At 36.3% G+C, this 25,274-nt stretch overlaps 1 protein-coding gene across 3 annotated transcripts in view; it reads left to right on the plus strand.

Moving 5' to 3' along the window:
• The window catches only part of LOC126298664 (PDZ domain-containing protein 8), a 209,634-nt gene extending 188,806 nt beyond the window's left edge, over positions 1–20,828 (plus strand). For 2 of the 3 annotated variants that reach the window (XM_049990090.1, XM_049990089.1), the window contains exons 13-15: positions 13,914–14,105; positions 18,042–18,254; positions 20,085–20,828. In XM_049990090.1, coding sequence (XP_049846047.1) covers positions 13,914–14,105; positions 18,042–18,254; positions 20,085–20,093 — 414 coding nt within the window. In that variant the 3' untranslated portion in view covers positions 20,094–20,828. Of the gene's footprint in view, positions 1–13,913; positions 14,106–18,041; positions 18,255–20,084 lie in introns of those variants that run through there. The other variant, XM_049990091.1, reaches the window with a different exon arrangement.
• Positions 20,829–25,274: the final 4,446 nt, after the last annotated feature.

Below are 25,274 nucleotides of genomic sequence, written 5' to 3' on the forward strand. Positions count from 1 at the left end.
TGTCTAATGACTACAGAGGTCACTGATATAAAATACCTGGCAGGAGGTGGCAACACAGTGCACCTAATATGAAAAACATATGTTTTTGGGGGTGTCTGGATACTTTTGATCACATAGTGTATATGTTCTTTTCATATTGTCCTATTGCAATGTGCCAAGGTATTCCAAAGCATTAATGATGTTTATGCATTCCATCAGATTCTTATTACTGTTTCAAAATGTAAATAGAATGACTTAATTTGCAGACAGAGTGTCAAAATAAACAGTGAACCACTTTGACTCTTTTGATGTGATACATTTAAAAACCTCCTGGTTGTTTAAGATATTCTCAAGTTTGCAACATGTTGTGTGCTTGCTCAAGTCAGTCTCCTAGCACACTGAATTGTGCAGTGGTTTCCAGTATCTGACATCAAATTTTATATAGCACTATAACAATCTTGATAGAACTTGATCAGTAATTGTAATGTTAGTGCTATAAGCAACAACCACCTACAAAAAAGTCATCTGCCAAATTTAACTACCTTTGCTAAATTTGTTTTATGGGGAAGTAACTTTTATATTTGAGTCTGCTTGGTAAATTGAAGTTGCCTCTTACCACTGTGCAAAATTACTGTAGGTGAATGCTTAACAGTACAGCCATGGTTTTTCATCTAATCATTGATGACTATGGGAGTAATTCATATAACATATAATATTCCAGAAATTTCTTATGCCCTGTGGCAAGCACTTAAGGGATCTTGGGCATCCTGACTAGATTTGTTTTCGGCAAACCTGTGTCCCTATGTAGTGGCTGCAGCATCAATCATCTACAATCATAAGCTGTTTGCGTGCTTCATGACCACTGTTCTGCATGACAGTGGAACATTCTGTGTTACAGAGAACAGGGATTGTGGATCACATGGAAGGTGGCTTCAGCCTGAGGGTGAACAACAAAACAAGGAGGTGAGTGAGTGTTGAACTGAAACACTCATAAGCATGCAGCCTGCCACACTCAAGTTGTATTAGGCTTACCTGGATGTATGGGTCTGCAGCTGAGTGGATGACCCTTACCTATCTTCTGGCGTGACAACAAAGACACTGACTTCAAGAAGAAGGGAAAAAATACTCTGTCCCTGTAATGGCTATCTCTTTATTGTAAACCCCAAGATCATCAAGCTGCAAGCCACTTAAAAGTGAGTGCCATGCCTAACTACTGCAGAAGTGCAAAACAACCAAAATTCAAGATGTCTTGATGTTGCTGTCGATAACGAACTCTAATCTGAATCAAGTCAAGGATCTTATTGAGATACAAATATTACAAAGATAAGCAACGACTTGGAAAAAACAGCTGTCTTCATACTTCAGCACATCCATCTTTCTCAGATCACAGATCTAAAAGTAAGACCTCCATATCTAATCCAATACGATGTTTAAACTATCAACAGTATGGCCACAAAAGTGTTACTTACAAGGAGGCTGTGACTGTGCATAAGCTGTATGCAGATGTCTGCGATTTAGTGTGTTTCAAACACAGTATTTAAGTCCTAGGAAAGCAGAACAACACAGTGAACACTTTTGGATGACATTATTCATGGCACAATTATTGAGATTAGAGACCAGTCAGTCAGTGCAGTGTTTCCAGGAGTTGAATATTGACCAAAGCATCAAAGCTATATAGAAGACTGAGGGAACATTCAGCAACAGTACAGGAAAGATTGAGTACATACTACAATCCAACAAGTGGGCTGTTATCTAGTGTTAAGTGCCCAAAGATGTCCATCAAGCAGATCATCTGCCATGACGAGATATTGCAGTGGCCTCTGGATCACACATCTTCCATCAAACTGCATTATTGGCTTCAAGAGGTTGTTTTGTAAGCTTAGTGAGCTACCAGATGCATTCACTTTGACTAAGCTGCCACATGTCTTTGTGAATATGTGTTAATGTCTTTGTGAATGTGTTTGTGGTGCACTATAATTGTAGCCTGGAATTGTGTATTAGTGTCCTTTTAATAAATAAGTAATACTCTACCCTTGATTCTCACTGTCTGTTTTTTTTTCTGGTGTGCCTTTAGGATGTATTACAACCCTCCCAATATTGTGGAAAAAATGACTTGCAGCACCAGAGTTTTCTGGGACAGCATCTCATGTGGAGCATGTACACTATACATGTTTCCTAGGGCTATTGTAATAGCTGTAGTATACAAGAATGATATCTAGCAACAGTATTTGTGTCATTATCATTGTGCATATGGTCCTGGATTCCATCTGATAGATAATAATGCTTGACCACACCGGCCTTGACTAGAGGATGAGTGCATGCAACACAAGTACATCATGTCTTTAGAGTGATCATATTACTCCACAGAATTAAACCCATTTGAAATTACAAGGGCACTTGAGGCCAAGAGATTGCAATACCTTAACTGTCACCACAGACAATTGCTGATGTCAAGATGACACTTGTCGAGCAAAGACAGGTGTTACTATAAGCCGTGTATAAGCCTTGTATTCTGCATTATCATACAAGGTCCTTGCACCCTGTGTTGGCAATTTCTTTATGCAACCAGTAGAGAGAGCCCATGGATAATGAATGCCAACCTTAGACCATTAATAATTTTACCCTCTGCCTTTTATTTGATATCTGTGTGTCACGTGTTAGGCTACTTTTCAGTTCATGCATTACTGTACAGTATTTCATGTATCTCAATGATCTGTTAACTCGCTAGAAATGTAAGTTCTGACAGGAATGACTCAAAAATGAAAACTGAAATATGTACAAAGAAATTAAGTCCCTCCAGCTCACTGCCAGCTTTTCTTGGCTGCTCATCACAGCAGTGTGTGTGTGTGTGTGTGTGTGTGTGTGTGTATGTGTGTGTGTGTGTGTGTGTGTGTGTGAGAGAGAGAGAGAGAGAGAGAGAGAGAGAGAGAGAGAGAGAGAGAGAGAGACACATGGGGGGGGGGGGGGTAAGGAAATACCTCGCAACTAGATTCTTGTGAGGAAAGACCACTACAAGATTCCTTCTTTCCTAATTGGGCTAGCATTTTTATTTAGACTTCAGAGTAGTAATACAGGATATGATCACAATGAATTCACTTCAGAGTGCTCCATTTAGTCAGCTGTAATAAGCTTGATATTTGACAGTAACAAGAAAAAACTTTGAGTAACCAGAAAGAAATGTCAACCTTGTAAACCACAGAAGAAAGCTAGGAAATCCAGTAAACATCTATACACAAATTCCATATCCTGTCAAGAGTAAAATGCATACTTAGTTGACTAAGGTGTTACCGCTCCAGGCAATGTTACGTGAAGTTTTGAGTAATGCGTTCTGCCCATTTCACACAGTACTGTGGCATGTGAGGCCATCATACCCAGGGAGAATCCATGATCTCTACAACTGCATCTCTGTTGTGGTCACTCAGCTCAGATACTATCTATTTGTCTACATCCTGTTTTTCCAACCTGGTTGCTAAATCTCTTCCCTGAGGCTGGGACATAAAGGCTATAGCGGCTAGTTCAATGGTGATGTACCTTAATGAAGTATAGGCAACAAAATTATTGAACTGTTGCTTCTGTGATGTCATAGATGTTGTGGCTGCTCCAAGAAGCAGTCACTGTAAAGGTACGTTTGGAATTGTGACAGGAATTGGTCTTGACATTGTTGTCCCTGCTTCTGTAAGTTGTACAGAGGTTGACCATGCAGCAACCATTTGTGTGCTCAGATTTCTTCATCAGTGTCCTTTTGGGACCAATACACTTTAAAAAATTTTGTTATGTGGGTCATCTATAGTGGCAAATGTCTATGTGAAACCCAGTTCAATCTGTATGAGAATTCACTGTGCAAACAATCCCCTAGGCTGTGGCTAAGCCATTTGTGGAAATTTGGTGATTTCTCTATACTTAATTAATCCCACAAGGACTGCTGCAATGTTGGGGGGATTTGGAAGCAGTTGTTGAAAGGTGCTACAGGGTAAACCCTAACTCCATTGACAGTATGAGTATTTTGGTATATGGGACCTGTGGTTGCCAGTGACTCATTACAGGATAATTGCATCTAGCTTTATTTCTTGCCTCTATTTATCTTTATATGTGTATTACACTGACTATATCAACACAGCAGTACAATTGCTGAGGGCGTGTGTTGTGTGTCTTGTTTGGAAACAAACTTGTGCCATTCACTCATAGTACTTGCCGTCTCCAACAGTAATGCCCACTTTACTTGTCACCCTCAAGCTTCCTCTCCGAACTGCTCAGTTCTGACTCAGTTTTTTTTTGTAAAGTGGTGTTAGTTGTTTGTTAACAGTGATACACAGAAGTATAGATAGGTTTATTCATGAAGAGGTGGTGGTTCTCATTCGTCTCTTCTATGGGTTGACTGAATGCAACAGAAGTGTTTTGTGTTGTATATGTTGGTGATTGCATATTGCAGGTTTTACCACTCTTGTGAAGGTACTTGCACAGGAGAAAAGGTAATTGGAGTAAAAACTGAACAAAACATATTATTCTGTAATGAGTTGCTGGAGATTGTGGGTCCTTTGTACCAAACTACTCAGTAACTTACCTTGAGTAACCTCTGAAATTTTGGTGCTGGTGTCTGGGTTCACTTTATATTTGACTTCATTTGCAGTGTGTAATGCTATTGACATCCATACATTCCTACCAAACAAGATAGTGCTGTGCTAAGACACTGGACTTGAATTTGGGAGAACAATGGTTCCAATCCATCCTCGGCCATCCAAGGCATGGCCAATTCACTTCACTTCACTGCCTTTGCCCCATGCCTAGTGACATCATTGTTGAGGGGATATTACATAACAGTGAGCACAGTTAAATGACTAATGTAATTGAAATTGGTTTTTACAAAATAAAAGCAAATAACATTGTAGAGTTCAGATGCCTTGCCATATGTTAGTTAGGAAAATGATTTGAAGGGGAAAATAATGTCCTTACCATGATTTGACCTGACGACCTTCTGAGGAAGCCAGTATGTGTGTAGCTTTGAGTGTATCAGATTTTAAATGATTATGCAATATAGATAATTCTGTCAATATGGTCTCCATACCTATTTAAGCCTCACAGTGGACCTGGTCTTCTGGCAAGAAGTGAATTTCTGTGTCCTGAAAAAATGGCTCTACGTATGATTTCTTGCACATTGGATTATCACTAGCAAATTTACATTTTTGGCGAAGACTTTGATGATAAGCAATAAGTGCTACATATGACTGAACTGAGAGCTTATGTTACTGATGAAATTTCAAAGGAACTTGGACATCATAGCCTTTGGCTGTTGTCTAAGACAAATGGAGCCCAGTGTCCATTACCTTCAATGTTGATAAAAATGGTGAAGGCATGTGTCCCAGTCTTCCTCTGTGTCATTTAATAACAAGAACAATGTCACGAGGTGGCAGTTGTACTGCCAAATTTGCTGCTGCTTTCACAGCTGTGGCTGCAGCCTGAACGCCTGAACAGCATTCATGGACCACAGTAGGTTTACAATGGAAGTAGTGATAGATAGTGCACTGCACTGTTTTTGATTTCCTCATTCACCAAAAAACCAATGAACACCTCAGCCATAGTGTGTACAGGAAACCTACACACATGGATTGGTATCTGCATACTCTTAGCCACCACCACCACCACCACCACCACAGAAACATGGCATTCTGAACACCCTCATCCACCATGCTAAAGTCATGTCAGATACTAAAAATCTGTCACTAGAAGTAAGCCAACTCCAAAAAGTCTTCTGGAGAAACAGCTACAGTTACTCCCAGGTATCACAGGCTGTTTCTAGTGAGACACGCAGGAAGAACAGCACTGAAGAAGAGAACAAGGAACTTCCTTTTTGCCTCTGTGTGACACAGTGTCAGCCAAGATTAGTCAGCTCCTGAAGAGACACATCATCTCGTCAGAGTATCTATGGTCTCTGCAAACACCCTTACTGTTATGGTCACTCAGACCCTGTAGGAGCTCCATGTTTGCATCCTTTTCATTTGGTAAGGATACTAAACTTTCCATAGATCATTAATGGGTACACCTCTCATCTTGAAAAACTAAATCACTTAAAAACCAAAATATCCATGCATATATCTCCAGGAAACTTATATTGGGTCTGGTGCACAAGGGACTTAAAATCTCTCCAAAAAGGACAACCTGAACTGAGAAAAAGCTAAAGATGGGATAGTTTCTGACTATGCACATCAGAGCTGTTGCAGTTGTTACATCAGTATATGTATTTGTATGCTTGATTTAACTCCTCATAAATCAAACACTAGTTAGACAGTTAACTTCAACAATTATTTCTATTTTAAGAGACATTACATGCTAATAACACACTAGAGGCTTAACTCCACTGTTCATGGTTTGAGAAACAAGTTTTGTAATGTAATCATATATATGCTTCCTCAACATAAGATGATTCATTTTAATGCACTTTCTACTACTGAACTCTGTGTGCTGTCCTGACGTACAGTTCATTGTGCAGTGGTCTTGAGGAGAATGCCACTAACATGTATAATCAGCAGGGAAGCCTAGACATGATGTTACTTGTGATTAGTATTTGAACAGGGAGAGCATACAGGATTGAGTGCAGCACACCACTATGGTGATCCAATGCACTGGTGAGGCTAGCATTTCCAGACTGCCAGGTCACCTTTAGAAGTAACCCTTTCACTTGAGTTGCTATGAAGACTGCATCTGGGCAACATATTGGTAGAGTTATGATGGTGGCAGTGCAGTCAATCTGTACACACAGTAATCTATATATTGAGAGATTAAACCACACAATTAAGGACCTTTGAAGGTAATTGTGTCTTGAGTGCTAGATGTTAGGTGTACCTCTGCCAAAGCAGAAGTTCACAATAGTTTATCCATCATGTGAACAGATCACATGTAACATAACTTTAAAATAAATAAACAAACTGCCTGCCAGAAAAGTTGATGTAGGACATGTATCAGTGCACAACCTGTATCAGCTTAACAAAAACAAAAGTTCATTCTTCTCAACACAGTCTCTGTGCCAGGCAGAGTAATTTTCTCTTGACCCTAATATAAGAACATAGTTTATCTTTGAGGCGCATACAATACCATTTCGTGCAACATCAAGCAACAGCTACACCAGTGAGGATTTTTGAGGATGCCTCCAAGGTCTTGTCCAATGGTCCTTAACTGAGTGATACTTTTGATACATAGTTGAATATGGCCATTGATAACTCAGGCAAATGGTGGCCCAGAGCAAAATATTTTAAGCATCACATTGTTGTTACTAGCTCTTGATGTCCATATCGAAAGCACCTTGCGTGTGTTCTGTATTTATCAGTGGTTTTTCAGTTTATGTGCAAGATGATTGTAATTAAAATTCCCATTTCAAAATACTGTAAAAAAAAAAGAATCACTGCTGAGAATGACATTAAATTTGAATGGAATATTATCAGATGAGAGGCAAACACTATGGAAATAAATAAAAATTAACAAAAAGTTTACCACTAATGTAAATGGGTTCAGCTACAAATGACAGATGAATCACAATACGATGGCTATGGTGTGAGTCGCACATTAAACCAGCTGTACTGTGCAGTGTCCAAGACCACACAAGTTCGGCATGCAGCAGTTGTGGCACTGTTAGTTAGGTAAGCCCATCTACCAGTGCAATGTCATATCACACTGGATGGGAAAAAATGGTTTTTAATTGTCTTGAGATTAACGCAAGACATGTTCAATATGCTGCCCACCATTTTCTGCCACAATGTGAAATTGAGAATCAACGTGTTCCAGAGCAGAGTGGAGTGTCTTGGGTCATATTCAGAGTGTGTTACACAATGTGTGTCTTCAGTTCAGTTCAGTTATGTTTGTAATCAGAGCACTGAACACTGCATCTTTCAGATAACCCCACATACAGAAGTCACACAGATTAAGATCAGGTGATCTCGATGGTCAGGCTGTAGGGAAATGGTGACTTAACAATTCTAGCATTTACAAGATGCCTCTACAGCAGCTGCTTCACTGGTTGTGCAATATGCAGAGGAGTGCCATCGTGCATAAAAATGATTCTGCCCACACACCCATGTTGTTAAAGATTTGGAATGACATTGGTGTGCGAAAGGTTCTCATATCATTTACCACTGATGGTACATGTGACAGGACTCGCGCACCCATCTCCTCAAAAACATATGGACCTGTGATAAATGGTGCTGTCAGCCCACACCACACAGTTACCTTTCAGAATCAAGCAGTACCAGTTAATGTGCGAGCAGATTTTCCATTGCCCATATTCTGCAGTTCTGTTTATTGGCATGTCCTTGGAGACAGAAATGGGCTTTGTCTGTCCATAAAACGTTACATGCCACTCACTGTCCACTTCCATGGGTGCAAGAAATTTTACAGCAGTGTTTGTCTAATTGGCAGGTCAGCATGAAGCAACTCCTGAACATGGGTAATTTTGTATGGATAGCAATGCAGGATGTTTCATAGAATTTTATGCACCTTGCTCAAAGGCATGTCTAGAGGTGGGCAATTCCCCATGCACTGTGTGTTTTCACACTACTGCTCGACCCTTCCTGCAATGCTGTGGCCACATCATCTACGGATGTTGATTCAATTGTTTTCCTCCCTCTGCTACACTGTACTTCAAAAGAGCCTGTCTTTTTGAATTTCATAATATTTTATCCAGATGCATGACAGAAATAGGGCCAAAGCCATTTTTCATACCCTTAAGTATCTGGAACTTGTGCAGAGCTACTGGTGCACAGTCACCATTGTAAAAGAGCTTTACAAGCAGCACACGATCCTGCATTCAGAGAGTCATGCCGGGTGTCTTAGATGCAAACTGAGGAACAGCTGTGTACTAAACATATTTAATTTTGCATATTTTGCTGCTCACAGTGCCATCAAGTGGTAAAATGTACATTATTATTGTTATTATTATTATTATTATTATTATTATTATTATTATTATTATTTCCCTGTAATGTTCTCTCTTCTTCGTAATAGTCTGTTCAAATTTGATGTCATTCTGAGCAGTAGTTCTTTCTTTACAGTGTTTTGAAACTGAAACTTTAATTATAATCACACTGTAAATTCAGTCTACTGCATTTAATGATAAGGAGGGTTGAATAATGGGAAGAAACATCAGACTGCTCTTTCTCTGTAGAGGAAACTGTATGTGTACAGTTTGCTAAATATGACTGAAATACACTATCCTTAATTTTAAATGTAGCTTGAAATTCCTGAGACTCACATTGGAAAAGAAAAGGCTAAATGGCTGCTATACGTCCAAGTTCTGAATATGGTATCTCAAAGACCCTGAATATTTTTAAGTGGCATAATGGCAAGAACATATAGATAGATTTTTCTTGCTTCCTGCAGTATCACCTTCTTCTAATTATGTCCTGAACATTGGTGCCCTGTGTACAGATTGATGCACCATTCATACTTATAGCTTCTTAATTCTGTCCACCTTAAAGATGTAAAAATGGTCACAGGACCATATAGAACTGCCATTATATTTAACCTGTGTGTTGAGGCTGATGAACCCAATGCTTGTCACATGATGGCAACTTCTAATGGTGCAAGAAGTGCACAGAATCAAGTTTGTTTCTCAACCTACTGTTACCACTACTGTTCATTGAAGTGTAAATTGTGTGTACCACTGTTGTTCTTGAAAAACAAGAACACCTGTGTTGGAACAAATGTGCATTCAGAAGGACTTAGTGTGACAAGTATTAATATCCTGAACTAGGGCTGTAACTAGTACCTCTGGATGTTTATGAGGCTGAGACTAATTTTGTATGTAAGGAGTCCAGGAAGCTGACACACTACCAAGAGTTTTTCCCTAAAGAAAGCATTTGACATCATTTTATACATATACTTCTTTCTATTACTGACATGTGTTTAAGAAAGAAGGTAACAAAGAATTCTCCGTTGTTTTCCCTTTATAATCTTTGACCTACCTACCAAATGCTCCGTGTATAATGCAGAGTTATGGATGATGATAAAGGCATAGCAGGAAGTGAGATCTCATTGTTTAATATTCTGTTGCGCTTGAACATGTGGACTCCATAGATAAACTGGTGTAGACATTTCAGAAAACTTTGTCCATCCAACAGAAATATCAGGAAGAGGTGATATTCTGTTTGATATGGCATATGGTAGTAGATGGAAACAATTTATATGATATGATATAACAGTTAGAGTAGTTGGTCAAGAACAATTTATAGTGTACTGTAACACCCTGTTCTGGTAATTACCCTTTAAGTGAGACAGGGATTGTCAGTGAGATGGAGTCATAGTTATCTGAAAGTGAAGAAGAAGCAACTGCATCCACTGAAGTGTGCAGGCCAACAATGGCACATTTTCTTCCAACTGCACAGGAGGAATTTAGTAGTCTTCGCCCAGTTCTGAATTGGGCATCAGCTTCTGACATGTGCTTTCCTTCTCTGCCAACAAGGAAACTCAACAATATGGGACATTTATGTACCACTCTCAGTATATAACATTTTAACATCCTGTATTTTGTATGGAACAAGAAGTGAGTTGGGGAGGGGGGAGTAGGCTTTTGAGGAAATGTGCACTGTATTTTAAATGGCGGTGGTATGAATGAAATCTAGTTTCAGTATTTAAACCCTTGGATGATGACTTTAATGTATTTCATGGTGACTGGTTCATTGTATTGTGTGTGTGACCAACCAGCCTTATTATCTTAAATGTCTTTAGATTCCAACTTTTAATTTGTTTTGAATGTAACCATTTTGAGATTTTAAGTATGTAAGCATGTGAATTTGTATGTGCTGTTTGTGTGTGAATGGAATTTTTTGTTAATTTTCTGTGTGCATATGGTTAATTTTCAACAATTTAATTAAATTTGTCCTATGACATAAGCAATGGTGAACTGATGACCTCACTTTTGAGTCCCATTTGCCGGAAATACTGGCATTACCACAGTGTTGCAAAAGAGAGAAACTTTGGCAGGAATGGTCATAGAATATGTGTTGAGTATCTGAATACATTTAAACATGTCTTGCTCATATGCACTATCAGTCTGATGATAAAGATCTTTATTGATAATAAATGAAGGTGTGGGCTGCAAACAATGGTAAGGGACAAGTTGGTTGTTTTGAGAAATTCTCATAACTAAGATACTTAAAGTACATCCCTCGTGATTTCTTTATACAGATAAATCATTGTTTTCATCATTTATAGAGTAACAACATATTTTTAAAATTGTAAATTCTATCCCAAATTTTATCCTTAAAATATGTCGATGGATACTTTACATTGTTTACTTGGAAAATGAGTGCCCTTAGTATTGACTTATCACTGTTTATGTGCTGGGTGGATTAATGAAAACCTCTCAAAAATATAAATTTAAAAGATCTGTTTGGTTTCAGTTTATGATATTAATATTTGCAATACCAATTTTTAAATAATGATGTATAACAGTCTTAAAAATTAATCTGTGATTCAGCACTTTAACTTTTTTGCCAACACACTGCCATGTAAACTTATGTAAACAATGGTAAACAGTGGTAACATTGAAACTTCCTGGCAGATATGAGCACACACTCCGCTGCAGAGTGAAAAATCTCATTCTGGTTAGTGGTAACATTGTTTGCGTGCTTAAATGGTTATTCACATTTTTCGGATCGGCAACAGATTTTGAAGAACACTTGCATTCAGGAAAATATTCAGGATCTTTATCTGATTTGTTGTTATCCACATCATCATCATCAGATTTGTATAAATTGTCACTGAAAATCATTTTTCAGGAACAAACACTGCACTCATTACTACTACCAGCAGCCATGTTTACATGCACAAATCCTGACAAAGTCTCCATTAGTGAGAATCTGAAATAACTGCCATTTCTCAGTTTATTGTGGAGCTATCAACTAATGTGAATAAAACACATAATGTACCATGTTTTACATGCAATAACTATGTTTCTCATCGAGTGTCCCTTACCACTGTTTACAGCTGAGGACTTAAACTGTATATTTTTCTGACAACATAAATGTGAACACTGAAGTCCAGATCTGGGACTCAGAGCTGTAAAAGGCTGAACATTCAATAAGAAATGGTTGTCTTGCTCTTTGTCTTCGAACATCACTGCTTATGTTTGCTGTAGTTCCCATTAATGGTTCCAAGTGAATATGAAAATCATACCTCAACAAGGTCATAAACATTTCCTGTCCCAGCCTTGTCAAAACAGAGCTGCTCATTTTGTATTAAGCCAATTAAAAGTGAAATGTCAGGATTGACAACTCTGTACTGAGTGGATGATGCTTACCAACTGTTGTCAAATGGTTGCATTATAATTTAACAAAGATACCAATCATGACTGGAGCTTCAGGGGACTGATGACCATAGATGTTAAGTCCCATAGTGCTCAGAGCCATGATTGGAGCTTCAAACAGGTGTTTTAATTGATGTTAAGCAAATGTAGGAAAATAAGACAGTGGAAATTTAGAAAAATGGAGCATAAATTTATGTAATTGGAGGCCACTACTTAGCTGGAAAATAAATGAGTAATGATTAGACATATTTAAGAGCTCAATAAGATTTTCTTTACCAAAATGTCTGTGTATGACATATTCATTTTCCAGTTTTTAACAATTTGTATAATAAAAAGCACTGTAAAAAGTATTTTTATAGACATCAGATGCATTTACACAACCAAACTTTGTTAAAATGTATTGAATTACTTTGTACACTTACTACAATTAAACTGTGGCTCTATACTTAGAATGAAGTCCATGTCACTGACTTTAAGCATTATATGTCTGTGCACTAAACAGTCAGGATATAGGTAATATTTGACATGGTGGTATGCAGTGACAGCAAGTGGTCAGGACATAGTATATAGCTTCCAGTATCCCTTTCACTGTACAGTGTATTAATTAATGGTTTAGGACATCAAGCATCCATTTTTTAGCTTCAGTTAGCAGTTAAGTCACCACCTTGTCACATCCGAGTTCAGTCATTAAATAATGTTTCTTGAACAGGTGAGACTGTGCACTACATATCACATGCTAGACTAAATGATAGGTCCATCTCTCATAGTGGATACTATAATAAAATACCCACCATCTTCAACTACCATTGTGTGTGTTGTTTTCTGTACTATTTGTTATTTTGTTTACTGTACTGTGTAAAATGTGTTACCCTGTCCTAGCTAAATGTGGTGTTGTCTCAGCTATGTAGACCTGTGGAACATTGTTGTGGTTTCCTTTTCTAGATTATTGTGGGCATGGCTTTGCCTCCTGTACCCAGTTCTAGAAAACACACAAAATTTGCCGCAGCTGTTAAATGAGATTAGCATGACATGAAAGTGTTAAATGTTTTGATGTGCATGCTAAATGGAATTTTATCTTTGTGAAAAATCAGATTTATATATGATAGTGACTAGTTCAATTAATAATATACATGGAAAATCCCTTCTGCTGCTATAGACTTGGAAAAACAATTAATGAGCAAAAGCTAATAGTTCTTTATTACACTTGGACTGATATGATTTTCTGTTACCTCTACATGAATGTTTTGTAAAAAAGAATGGACATATCTAAATGTTAAATAATCAAAATTTTGTAATGAACAGTTTCTGCTCAATTTCCATTGCATGTTAGCATAATTGAAAGGCCGAAAATGGCCATCACACAAGAAAGATGCGACTCAGAAAAGTACTATGTCTGTTCCGTTTTTCCAGCAGGCTTAAAACAGATTGCTTGAAAATAACTCATTAAAAATTAACCATAAAAATATTTAAGGTCATTTTAATTGTCTTTTAGGATGTTAATAGAGTACATAATCATTACATTAAGGAAAGTTATTGTTCAATAATCTGGGGGTGTATTTTTGCTCTTAAAAAAATATGAATAATTTTCATGTTTTGTTTGTGCTTTACACAATATAAACTATTACAGTGTCACTTATTTCTACAGGTTCCCATGACTGACAGCTTATCTGGTCTTCCACAACTTTTACTGGATGGTGGTGATGAAGTTTCCTCCACATTCAGTCACCTCCTGCAGCAGCCTAGTCATCAGGATCCTATGGCTGTGGCAAAATCTACTGGGAAAGACTTGTACTCAGATTTACCAATAGCAGAACGCAAAGAAAAAATTAACAAGTTGGTAAGAGTATCTAATATTTTGATAACAGCTGACATTTACTAAACTTCTTGTTTCATTCTTGTCATTCTTTTCATAAACTGTCTAATTTCGTAAATAATAAGCAGATATATTTTTGAATTCCAGAACTGCTGTTCTGATTGGATGAATATTGTACAGTTCAGAATGTGTATTTGCTGTTCTCCCTATTTGTTTAAAAAACCAGCAGATTTTACTCAGTGCTTCATAAAAATTAAAATGAAGTTTTTATCACATGAAATTGAAACAAACAATGGGATGAAGTTGCCAGTTCTTCAAAAAAAATGAAACAGTCTGTCAACATCCCTTCTAGAAAAACTGCAAAAATTGTTCCTTGATATTGTTGGGTAAATCTGTTAATCAGTAAGATGTATTAGTGGAAATGTCATTGCTAAAACATGAACAGCTAAAGAATGGCCACATTGTAATTATAGGTTATGCCGGTAAGACTGTAGCATCCCTGATCACCATGAGTTCTGAGTTGTTCGGACGCAAGTCAACTCCATCCAGCAGATGAGACAATGACATATAACGTATCATATCATAACAAATCTTACAGGATGAATTAGCCTGCATTAAATGTATATGCTGTAACCCTATTTGCTGCTAACTTTTTAGAGAAACATTGAATTTAGCTGCAGTTAGGACATGATGCTATAGTGTGGAATGGTTGTAACCATTATCAGCTAAAACTATCAATGACAAAATGAAATAAAAGCCTGTAGGAAAGTTATTCTTCCCTTTTTACTAGGTTGTAAAATACTCCATCAGACCACACTCGTGGTGTCTTCCCTCTCAGTCCTCTCTAGCCTTGCTGTGTAATTAATTCCCACCAGCATTTTACTGTGACTTCTTCTCTTATTGATACCGAGCAAGGTGGCGCAGTGGTTAGACATTGGACTCGCATTCAGGAGGATGATGGTTCAATCCCGTGTCCAGCCATCCTGATTTTGGTTTTCCGTGATTTCCCTGAATCACTCCAGGCAAATGCCGGGATGGTTCCTTTGAAAGGGCACCTTCGACTTCCTTCCCTGTCATTCCCTAATCCAATGACCTCGCTGTCTGGTCTCCTTCCCCAAAAACAACCCAACAACGACTCTTATTGATAGCTGTCTCTGGTGTGACTTGCTCATCCATGCAGTCATTTGTTTTCTTTCTCTTTTCCATAACTTTCCTCTGCTGTTCCTACCATATTCCTTCCAGTCTCTTCTTTCGATCTTCCCATCCTCTTTGTGCCTCAATATCACTATGTTTATCTCTGTCCATTACTTTGGTTGCATCACTTGACTTTTCCGTTTAAATCTAATTGAGCTTCTATATAATTTTTACCCTGGGAACAAGTTTTTTGTAATATCCCTACTGAACATTTATTTGGAGGTTTTAATTATGATTTTGATTTCCTAATTCCTGTGCTGGCCTGTTTATCTACATTGATATCTGTGAAAATTGCAGCATATGGAAGAATGGGATTTTCTACATAAAATCAGCGTTAGAGATTTGATTTACTGGGATTTCCTTATTATTACCTTGAAAACATCACTGCTTAGCTGTCTGTGCAGCAACAATCTGTAAACTACCTTGGATCATGTGTAAATATCAATTTGTGGCGAAAAAATAGCAGTAACATTACACAAGCCCCAAGGAGAAGTAGTTGGTTTGCAGCCAAGTTACTAGGAAAGTTGCCGCATGTCTTGTGCAGTGCCATGTGGAGTTACCCAGTCTTGTTTGAGGTTATGAATGTGCTGCTATCTGACTTCTATTGCTGTGATAAAATACAGACCACAGTGGTTGTATATGATGACTGTGTAAGAGAGATGCCTAAACTCACATGCAGCCACACCCTTTGCAACAAAACTGTCACCCTAGCTGACTCTTAACGTGCCACTGGCTTCATGTCCACATGGCTCTTCTAACAGCCTCTGTAAGTGGTATGATATGTATTTAGTTTCATTTTTTACCAATTATGTGAATTTTGTTGTAATCAGTGAACAAATGTAATTTGAGAGCGGATTAATTTTTTGAGTTTATTCTGGGAATATTACTGTATTGCTAATGACACAAATAATTCAGATGAGACTGCTAGACACACATCCACTTGATTAATGAAGCCAAGTGATTGGTAAAAGGGATATTTTGTGATCCAGCATTTTCTCACCAGTGGCTGGTAAAAGGTATATTTTGGGATCCAGCATTTTCACATTATATTTAGTGATAAATCCAGGTTTCATGTGCGCACTGATGATGGCAGTGTGTATATCTAAAGGAGTAGCACCTCGGTTCAGCATTTGCTATGGAATGGCACCAAATCCCCCACTACTGCTATGATGATCAGGTCGTTAATTGTATATTACACCCACCCACCCAGTTGGTGGTACTAGGAATTGTGATAGCACACCACTGTATGAAGGTCATTCTGTGACCACATGTGTTGGGCTCATGGCAGGCCTGCTGAAGACCTACTCCAACAGATTAATGTAGAACTGCATGCTGTGTTTGTGTCATGGGAATGTTTGCAACACATGATCACACTAACTGATCCAACCAGATTAATGAACATCTAATCAATGGAGCATAAATTTATCCACTTGAAACGCCATTTGCTGTAGCCTCTTAGTGTAAAGAATCTAGAGATCTAGTTGAAGATTTCTCAGAATCGACTAAATAGAGTAGTAGAGTCTGCCATAAAGTATGTGAATTTTCTGCATTTGTTGATTTATTTATTGTGCCATTAGTGTTATGTACTTAGATTGACATCTATAAAGTTTTAGGTAATTTTGACCCTTTTTCCATTTTCTTTTTTTCCCCCCAATGAATACACAAACAGCATAACTGGAAGACTTGTTCTTCAGTTACTTCATGTCTCATGGCAAAGATATAATGAACTAGCTGCCACCACATTGTCACATACAGAGGCTGAGATGTTAGAGGAGCCACGTGGACATGATGCCAGTGCCAAGTTTAGGGTCAGCTAGATTGGCAGTTTTGTAAACAGTATGACTGTGTGCAAGTTTAGGCATAGCTGTTACACAGTGACCATATAACAGACACTGGGATCTATGTTTTAGCACAGCAATAGAATTCAGATATAGATCACACTAGATCTGCCAACAAGTGTTTCACTATGCATTATACAAAGAGGATGCTCTACTTATCACCTACTACAGTAACTACATTTTTATCTTCAGCCATTGATTTCTTCAATTACAGTGTGATTACAACAAAATACCATGGAATCCAGGTCTATCAAAGAACAAATCATGAAAGAGGTTAACTCTGAAGGGGGAAAAAAAAATTTTCATTGCTGGCTGTGAATTCCAGGAAGACAACAGATGTATCGAAATGAGTACATTTCAACCATGTGAGGTGTAATTGGCAAAGATGCATCAGCACTGACATATCTGATGTGTGAAAACATTTTGGTTAAATCCATGAAGAGAATACAGTATGTGAAAAATTAAAGTATTATTCAAATCAGGTTTAGGCACACACCGTACTTTCAGTGCATATTTTAAATTCCTCCGCTAAAAATGTCAGTAGCATTTTATTACAATCGGGTATTGTCACATTTGTACTTAATTAAACTTTCAGCCCTCTGTTTATCATTACAAAAACTCTGTTTGTCATTGTGGTTGTCACTCAACAATTATAGTTCTTTTTGTAAACAGTTATTGTCTTATTTATAGGGTTTTCTTTAAAATATAGCCTCAGATGAGTTCTACAGAACTCAAGTGTTACTTGATCATATGCTAACAAAATAAAAAACTAATTTCTTTGTTTGTTCATTAAAATTTATGGTGCTGGTTATTGCAGAGTAATGAAAAAATCACCACCTAACCAAATAACTATAAAAACACACAACCTAGTGTGTAGTTATGTGGGATATATGTTTCTTTGTATCTTTTTAAATTCATTCTTTTCAAGATTGGGAAGCTGAAAGCTGCGATAGATGCTGAAACACAATCGCGTATACTGCTGACTAAGGAGAGTAATGAATCTAAAGATCCTGTCTCTCAAGCCAGAGCTGAATACCTAATAAGCAAATCAGATGAAAAAGTACAAGAATTAGCAGTCCTGATGTTACACTGTTGTGCTGGCCTCCAGCATGTACAGGATCAGGAAGATTTAGCTTCCAAGGTGAGATGTTTCTTGCAACCATGATCAAAATAATAAATATTTGTTAGTGTTCATGTTAAATGTTATGAGTAATGGGTTGATGCTGTTAAGCAATGAATTTACAGAGAAAATTGTGTTACAAAATTTTCTTTCTGTGCTTTTGAAAAATACAAAGATGATATAGAATTTGTCAAGCAAATGCTATATGTAGAACTGGCTAACTTTAAATTTATTCCTCCTGCCTGTAGGAACTTGGACTATTGATTATGTTTCTTTCATTTATGACGTTGCAAAAGAAATTAAAAATTTCCATTGGTAGCTGAGGTTGTCACGGAAGAGGAGCAGGTGCCAACTTGAGTTGCTGCCAAGATACACAATTATCTCAAGAGTCAACTGAGGAAAAATCTTTTAAGTACCAATCAATACCCCAAACTATGTTAAATTGGTACAATCAAGTGACATATGGCATTCATTTTATTAATGTTACATATAGATAGGCATTTGAACAGCTGGGCTGCTCACCCAATAATCCTCAACATTTCACAAAATTAAATAAATTAACATTTATCTTATTGTGATAGTTTGCAGGGAACACTGGTGATTTCGATTGCACAACATAACCTCAGTGTTACTCAGATATTCTTAAATCTGACAAGACAAGCAGCAGTCCATCTAAGGGTGTGGCATAACATGTATCACAGGAAATCACAACCTTAGTAAATACCACAATTTATTCACCATCAGATATGCTGTGCTCATTGGCTTTTTTTGCAATGATCTTGGAGAAAGTTATGCCCTCATCAACAGCTATAAACAACACAGACCCTGATGCCAGACTGATGCGTATTGTGATGTATGTTTTGCATATGTTGTTCCTTTATGAAATGTAGAAAGTGTAATAATAGTAATAATACTGATGATTACAACTCACCTAGTGTTTTCTATGACTACATTGTGATTCATGAAGGATAAATACTTCTATAAGTTCACCATATGCTGCATGACAAAGGCTGATGTAGTTGGAGCTGGGCTATCTTTTGCAGTCACATCATTTTGCAGTCCATGACTATTGTTTTCATACTGCATTGTGATCAACAACATATATGTATCTTTATTGTTAACAGTGAAATGCCCTGACTAAATTGCAACTACCAACTCTTCTTTCTGACTGGTTGTTTTGAAATCTATGTTCTTGTATGCAGAAAAAAAAAATAATTTCATGTTGTCTTGTGTATTACGACCAAAACAATGATGACTCTGTGGGCAGCATGGGACAAACTGGCTGTGGATTGCTGAACACTGATTTACATCTTGTATCTCTACTTTTCTTGTTTCATAATGTATCCCTCATTTTGCTCGTTCCTTATAGCGTACTTATCATCTTTACTGTTTACCAAACTTTTTATTCTTTTCTTTCCCTTCCATCATCTTCCGATTGCTTGTGTACTTCGACTCCCATTTCTGATATATCAATTACTTGCTGCTATGTATTGACCTCTAGAACTGGAAGTTAATTCAGTAGTCCCATTTCTCCACACTATATTTTGAATGAATTTTCCTTCCATCCATTTGCATCTGTACCTTTCCTTTACCTTTTCTGCATTTTTACCTCCTGAAGAAGCTTTAAAAACTAGAAACTCTGTGGTTGGATGTATATCCTCCTCTGCTAATTTTTGTTTCAGCAAGGGATCCTCTTCTGTAGCAAATAGTCTTAATTTGATAGTTATTGCTGTTTTTCAAATTTATTATTATCTAATACTTATATTCTAATACAGTATTTATTTGAAACACAGTGTTTTCACCTTTTGAACTAAAATTGCATTGGTAACATATTCTTTTTTTCTTTTACAGAGCAGCTAGTTTAACATCATTACTACTGGTTATCGTCTGATCAGAATCACTTCAGTTTGTGTGTGTGTGTGTGTGTGTGTGTGTGTGTGTGTGTGTGTTTGACTTGCACGAAGAGATGTTCTTGTGTGTGGGGAAGAACATGGGACACAGAATTCTCAAGTAAACTTGTAAACAGATTTTAAATTTTGTTCATCAGAAGGAACTGTGGAAAGCTTCTGCAGTTTGTGAAGATATAAGATGTCTAGCAACCTTCCTTCCTTCCCATTGTACTGAAAATATTTGTGCTGAACCAGAAAAGTAGCTCTGATGTTATTACACACCAGTTTTGTACTAATTCCATTTTATAATGATGATATAAGCTTAAGTGGAGTAATTATTGATAGAATTTACTGTTCACATGTGTATGTGTGAGTAAATGGAAAGCATTCAGCATACATTTGTAGCCTTGACTGTTTTTCATACTTTTTTGTGAAAATGTGGGAATGTTGATTATTGGGCTACTTGGAGTTTCATTGTTATTGCACATATATAATGCGTGGAAGTATTTTAGATAGAAGAAATTTGCAGTCCATATGTATGAAATGTTCATGAATATTTAAGTATATTTTATTTATTTAAACTTAATTAAGAGTATAAGCTGCTATAAAGTAATTTATTTTCATATGGAACCGACTTTGTATAAAAAAAACCATAAACATTGCATATGCCAGCAATAATTTTGTATTGTGTGCCAGAACTGTAAAATTTCCTGATATTGAAATGAGAAATAGTGTCAGAAATAAAATTAATAATTTTAATATTCTGAATGAGATTTACACATGGCAGTAATCACTTGCTTTTTTACCACTTGTTGTATGGGGTGTAGCAGTTTTTTAATCTGTGAGTCAACTAAGTTGACAGATAAAACAAATATAAGCAATGATTGCCTGCTACAGGCTTACATTTAAAAAAATACCCATTGCCATCCTATCCATTTGTGAACTGCAAAAATTTGATAACTTGTAAATTATTTGATAGTTTTGATTTATTGGTCCATTTCATCTTAGAATTGTAGCATTAAAATTCCTAAAAGTGAAGTTTTAGATAATTTTAATGAAAATATGTTCGAAAATTGGTCTTCTGTGCTTAACTATAAATTTGTATTCTTTTAAGTACTGCCACTTTTTGTACTGAAATGAAAAATGTTTAGTTTTCTATGTTTGATTATAAAGTGACATTTTATTTCTTTTTTGTGATGACTTTGTTCTCTTTGTTTAGTTTTCAAAAATCCTTTCTTTTTGTGAATACTTTATGAAGGGAAAAATGTACAAGAAAGTTTAAGAAATTATTGATATTTAACTTTTCATGATGTGACAGTGCAAGTGTAAATTAGTTCATTAGATATAATTAATCTTCCAGTTGATACATTCTTGAACAGTTATACTTTAAAATTCAGTGGTATAGGTACTTATTTATTATTTATTATGTATGGTGCTGATAGTCTTTTTGTTTGGAAATTACTTATTTACCGTAGGAGACAAGTTTGTGCTGCTGTAAGATTAAATGCATGGTAATGGGAAAGAAATGTCAGTATCTCATTAGATATTCTAGTAGGTAGCATCAGGTGCTTTGTGTAACCTGCATGTTTTGAATATCAACCAGTACTTAGTGTTCATAAAGACTTCTGAACATTCAGGATTTTTATATACAGAAGGAACTGCATTAATTTGAGTTTCTTTTCACTGGATATTTATTTACTACACAAATTAATAAAGTCAGGATTAGAACACAACAGTCACTCAATTATGTAGCAAGAAACACCAATTGTTCTGGATGCTCATTAGTTTTCCATAGTTAGTGATTACTCTCGCTACACACTTGCTGTAGTAGTTTAAGTTCCTCATCTTTAAAGGTTAACTACAACTGTGAATTAAAACTGCTTTTAATGTTAATTCTGTAGTTTGTAATGTGGCTTCATTAACAAATTTTTGTGCACTGAAAGGGGTAAATGGTTCTTGCAACTGTTTATATTATGGCATAAATGTAAGCATATGATGTCTTCCATGGGGGTCATATGTAGGTTTTAGGTATTGCTTTCTAATGCAGTATAAATAGAGATAATACTGTGTTAGTATTTAGTTAAGGGTGCTAGTCAAATTCTGTCAGTTTTAGTAAAACAATTCCCTCCATAGTTACTCTAAGGGAACTCAGTATTACTTTGTAGGTAGATGGTACCAGTCAAGAATTTTTCAAGAAACTCTGCTGAACCTCGATCTGGTAATATTTCATGTAGAAAATTGTCATTTTATTTATTTGTGTGTATTTACATCTGAACATCTCTCTAATGCTTTCAATATTTTGCTTTATGTATTTAGAAAAGAAATATATTACATGTTAACTGGTAGTTACTTAATGAACCAGCAGAGGTAGCAGTAATGTCTTTCTCTATATCCATCTGAAAGGCATGTTGTCAATATTAGCATGCTAATTATTAATTTTCCATGTAATTTCATTTTGGAAAATGTAAAAGAGTGACCTCTACACTTTAACACAACACCAAGAAATGAGTGCGCAATAAACATAATCACTTTCATAAAAATCTTGTGTGTAACCTTCTTTGATTTTTCTTTTTTGTATAGTGAAAATTTGTAAGATATACGTGAGGTTTCTTGAAAACATTCCACTTCCAAAATTTAATGCAACTATGTTAGTACTGTGAAATTATTTTAAGAGGAATGTCAAACCAAAGTAGTTTTTCAGGTCCCTCAAATTTACACGAATTCTAAACAGCACTTACTACAATCTACTTTTTCCTGTCCAGTTGACAATATGCATGTTATGTGTGTTGTGTTAAGTTATGTACTGGCATCAGTTGTACCATAAATGAAATTATATTTCTCCGAGAAGTGAAAAAACTGTACGTCTCAGATTTTAGAATTCCTTCACTGCACACATTGCAGAAATTTTGTAAATTATTTATGCGCTTTATTAACATTTTTCACATTAATGAAAGTTAATACATAGAATGGTCTTTACCAAACTCAGGATGAAGCTTCCATCACTTTACTGAAATTTATTTTAATCACTATTACGCAAGGATGAAACAGGATAACAGGTAAAACAGCTTAAAAAATTAATCTACTAGGCATGCATCAAGTTATAAATTAAGCTTCCAGATCTTGAAAATTTGAGAATTAGAAATTCATTATTCTGTAGCCAATGATAATGAAAGGGGAAATGCAGGATGCAGGAGCATGTAAAATTAGTAACAGATGAGAAGTTATCCTCAAGTCCAATTTAAAATAAAACGTAATGGGATCCCAATAAATTAAAAAGTCATTTGTAAAAGTAGATTTCTGAATTTTTGCAAAGACTGATGCAGTATAACCTTCAGATTTCACATTTCTTTAATAAGGAGATTATTAGAGGTGTCAACTGTGACAGGAAAAGTGGGATGTAATGCCACTAATGAACCAATAACTGTATGAGTTATTTAGAGAAACATTGAACACTTAGAAATACAAGTGTCCTAAAATGGATCTTAATTATATTATATAAAATGAAGCATGATCAGCATAGTTTCTGGTATCACAATCATGTGTATATACAGTATATGACCAAAATAGAACAAAAATGGTCCTGTGGAAGCAATACCTGTTTGCACGTCTACACAGAGAAAACAGGATGTGCAGAGAATCCTTTGCATAAATGTGGCACTCTGTCATTCCTAAAATTTGCAGTGAATGCACAACAATACAGCAGAATTCTGCTAAGCACATTGTCACCCTCTGTGCCATTACACCACTAGCTCAATACTGGTTCCTTTCAAACCTGTTATGTAAATGCTAATGCTGTCTTCAAACCCTAGTTTTCCTCTGTTCACAATCTGATTCTCCTCAGTATATTGCACTTCTCAACATAATTGTAGGATATCTGTAATGGAAATAAAACACGGGTCCTCATGATTCATTCCAGTGGTTATCATTCGAATCATCGCAGCTGATGAGTGAAGACAGATGATAGCTTGGAAAATAAAGCTTCAGTAAAGTGAAATGATGAGATAGTAGGGTGAAATAACACAGAAATACCAAAGAAGGTAAGGAATTTATGATTTGTAATCTTACCCTCTCACACATCACTATTAAATCTATCTTTACTATTTTCAAAAGGTTCTACAGGTGTAAGATATGCAAGAGAATAACTTTTTACTCATCTTCATTATCTCATTGAAGTTGTCTATGGTTCAAGGACTTTTTTGGGGTACCATCTTGCAGCTGAAAATTTAATTTGATGTTGCGGGTTCTTGTTGCACTAAATAACTGATGAAGATTTGCCTGTTGCTATAAATATCTTTTTATTTTATCCCTTTCTTCTAAATCACACTGACTTTAATAATTAATGATGTAAATAAAATAGAAACAAACTTCCACATGGGAAAAATATATTAAAAACAAAGATTCCAGGACTTACCAAGTGGGAAAGCGCCGGTAGACAGGCACAATAAAATAACACACACACAAAATTTCTAGCTTTCACAACCAACGATTGCTTCTTCAGGAAAGAGGGAAGGGGAGGGAAAGACGAAAGGATGTGGGTTTTAAGGGAGAGGGTAAGGAGTCATTCCAATCCCGGGAGCGGAAAGACTTACCTTAGGGAGAAAAAAGGATAGGTATATACTTGCGCGCGCGCGCACACACATACACATATCCATCCATACATAATTACATTGTTGTCGACAAATTTAGCAAGATACGTGCATTTCCATCAGAGGCATGCTCACTTCTTACATTCTGTGGTACTCACAATTTCCAAATAGTTTACAAAGCAAAACAGATTACAAAATTTCTCAACAGGAGAAGAATCTTTACCAAATTATATCATTATTTCATAAGTAAATCCAGAAGCAAATTTAATAATTAGCATTAGATTGTGCAATTAATAATATGAATTTTAAGTACGCCAGAAATTTTGTAATTTCAATTATCCTTAAAAGGAGATTAATTTTAACTGATAGTATATATTGATTGTAAAACATTAATTTCTTTTTTATACATTTTAGCCTGAAATATAATACATTATATACAAAATCATATGAATACTTTTAATGAAACAGCTGAGATAATTTTAACCTATGCAATAATCGATCGTATACGTACTATTGGTTAGCTGTATTAAAAAAAGGTAATGTTAGAGAAGGGTGACTCGGTGTAG

This window comes from Schistocerca gregaria, chromosome X, assembly GCF_023897955.1.
Source record: "Schistocerca gregaria isolate iqSchGreg1 chromosome X, iqSchGreg1.2, whole genome shotgun sequence".
Classification (NCBI taxonomy): domain Eukaryota; kingdom Metazoa; phylum Arthropoda; class Insecta; order Orthoptera; family Acrididae; genus Schistocerca; species Schistocerca gregaria.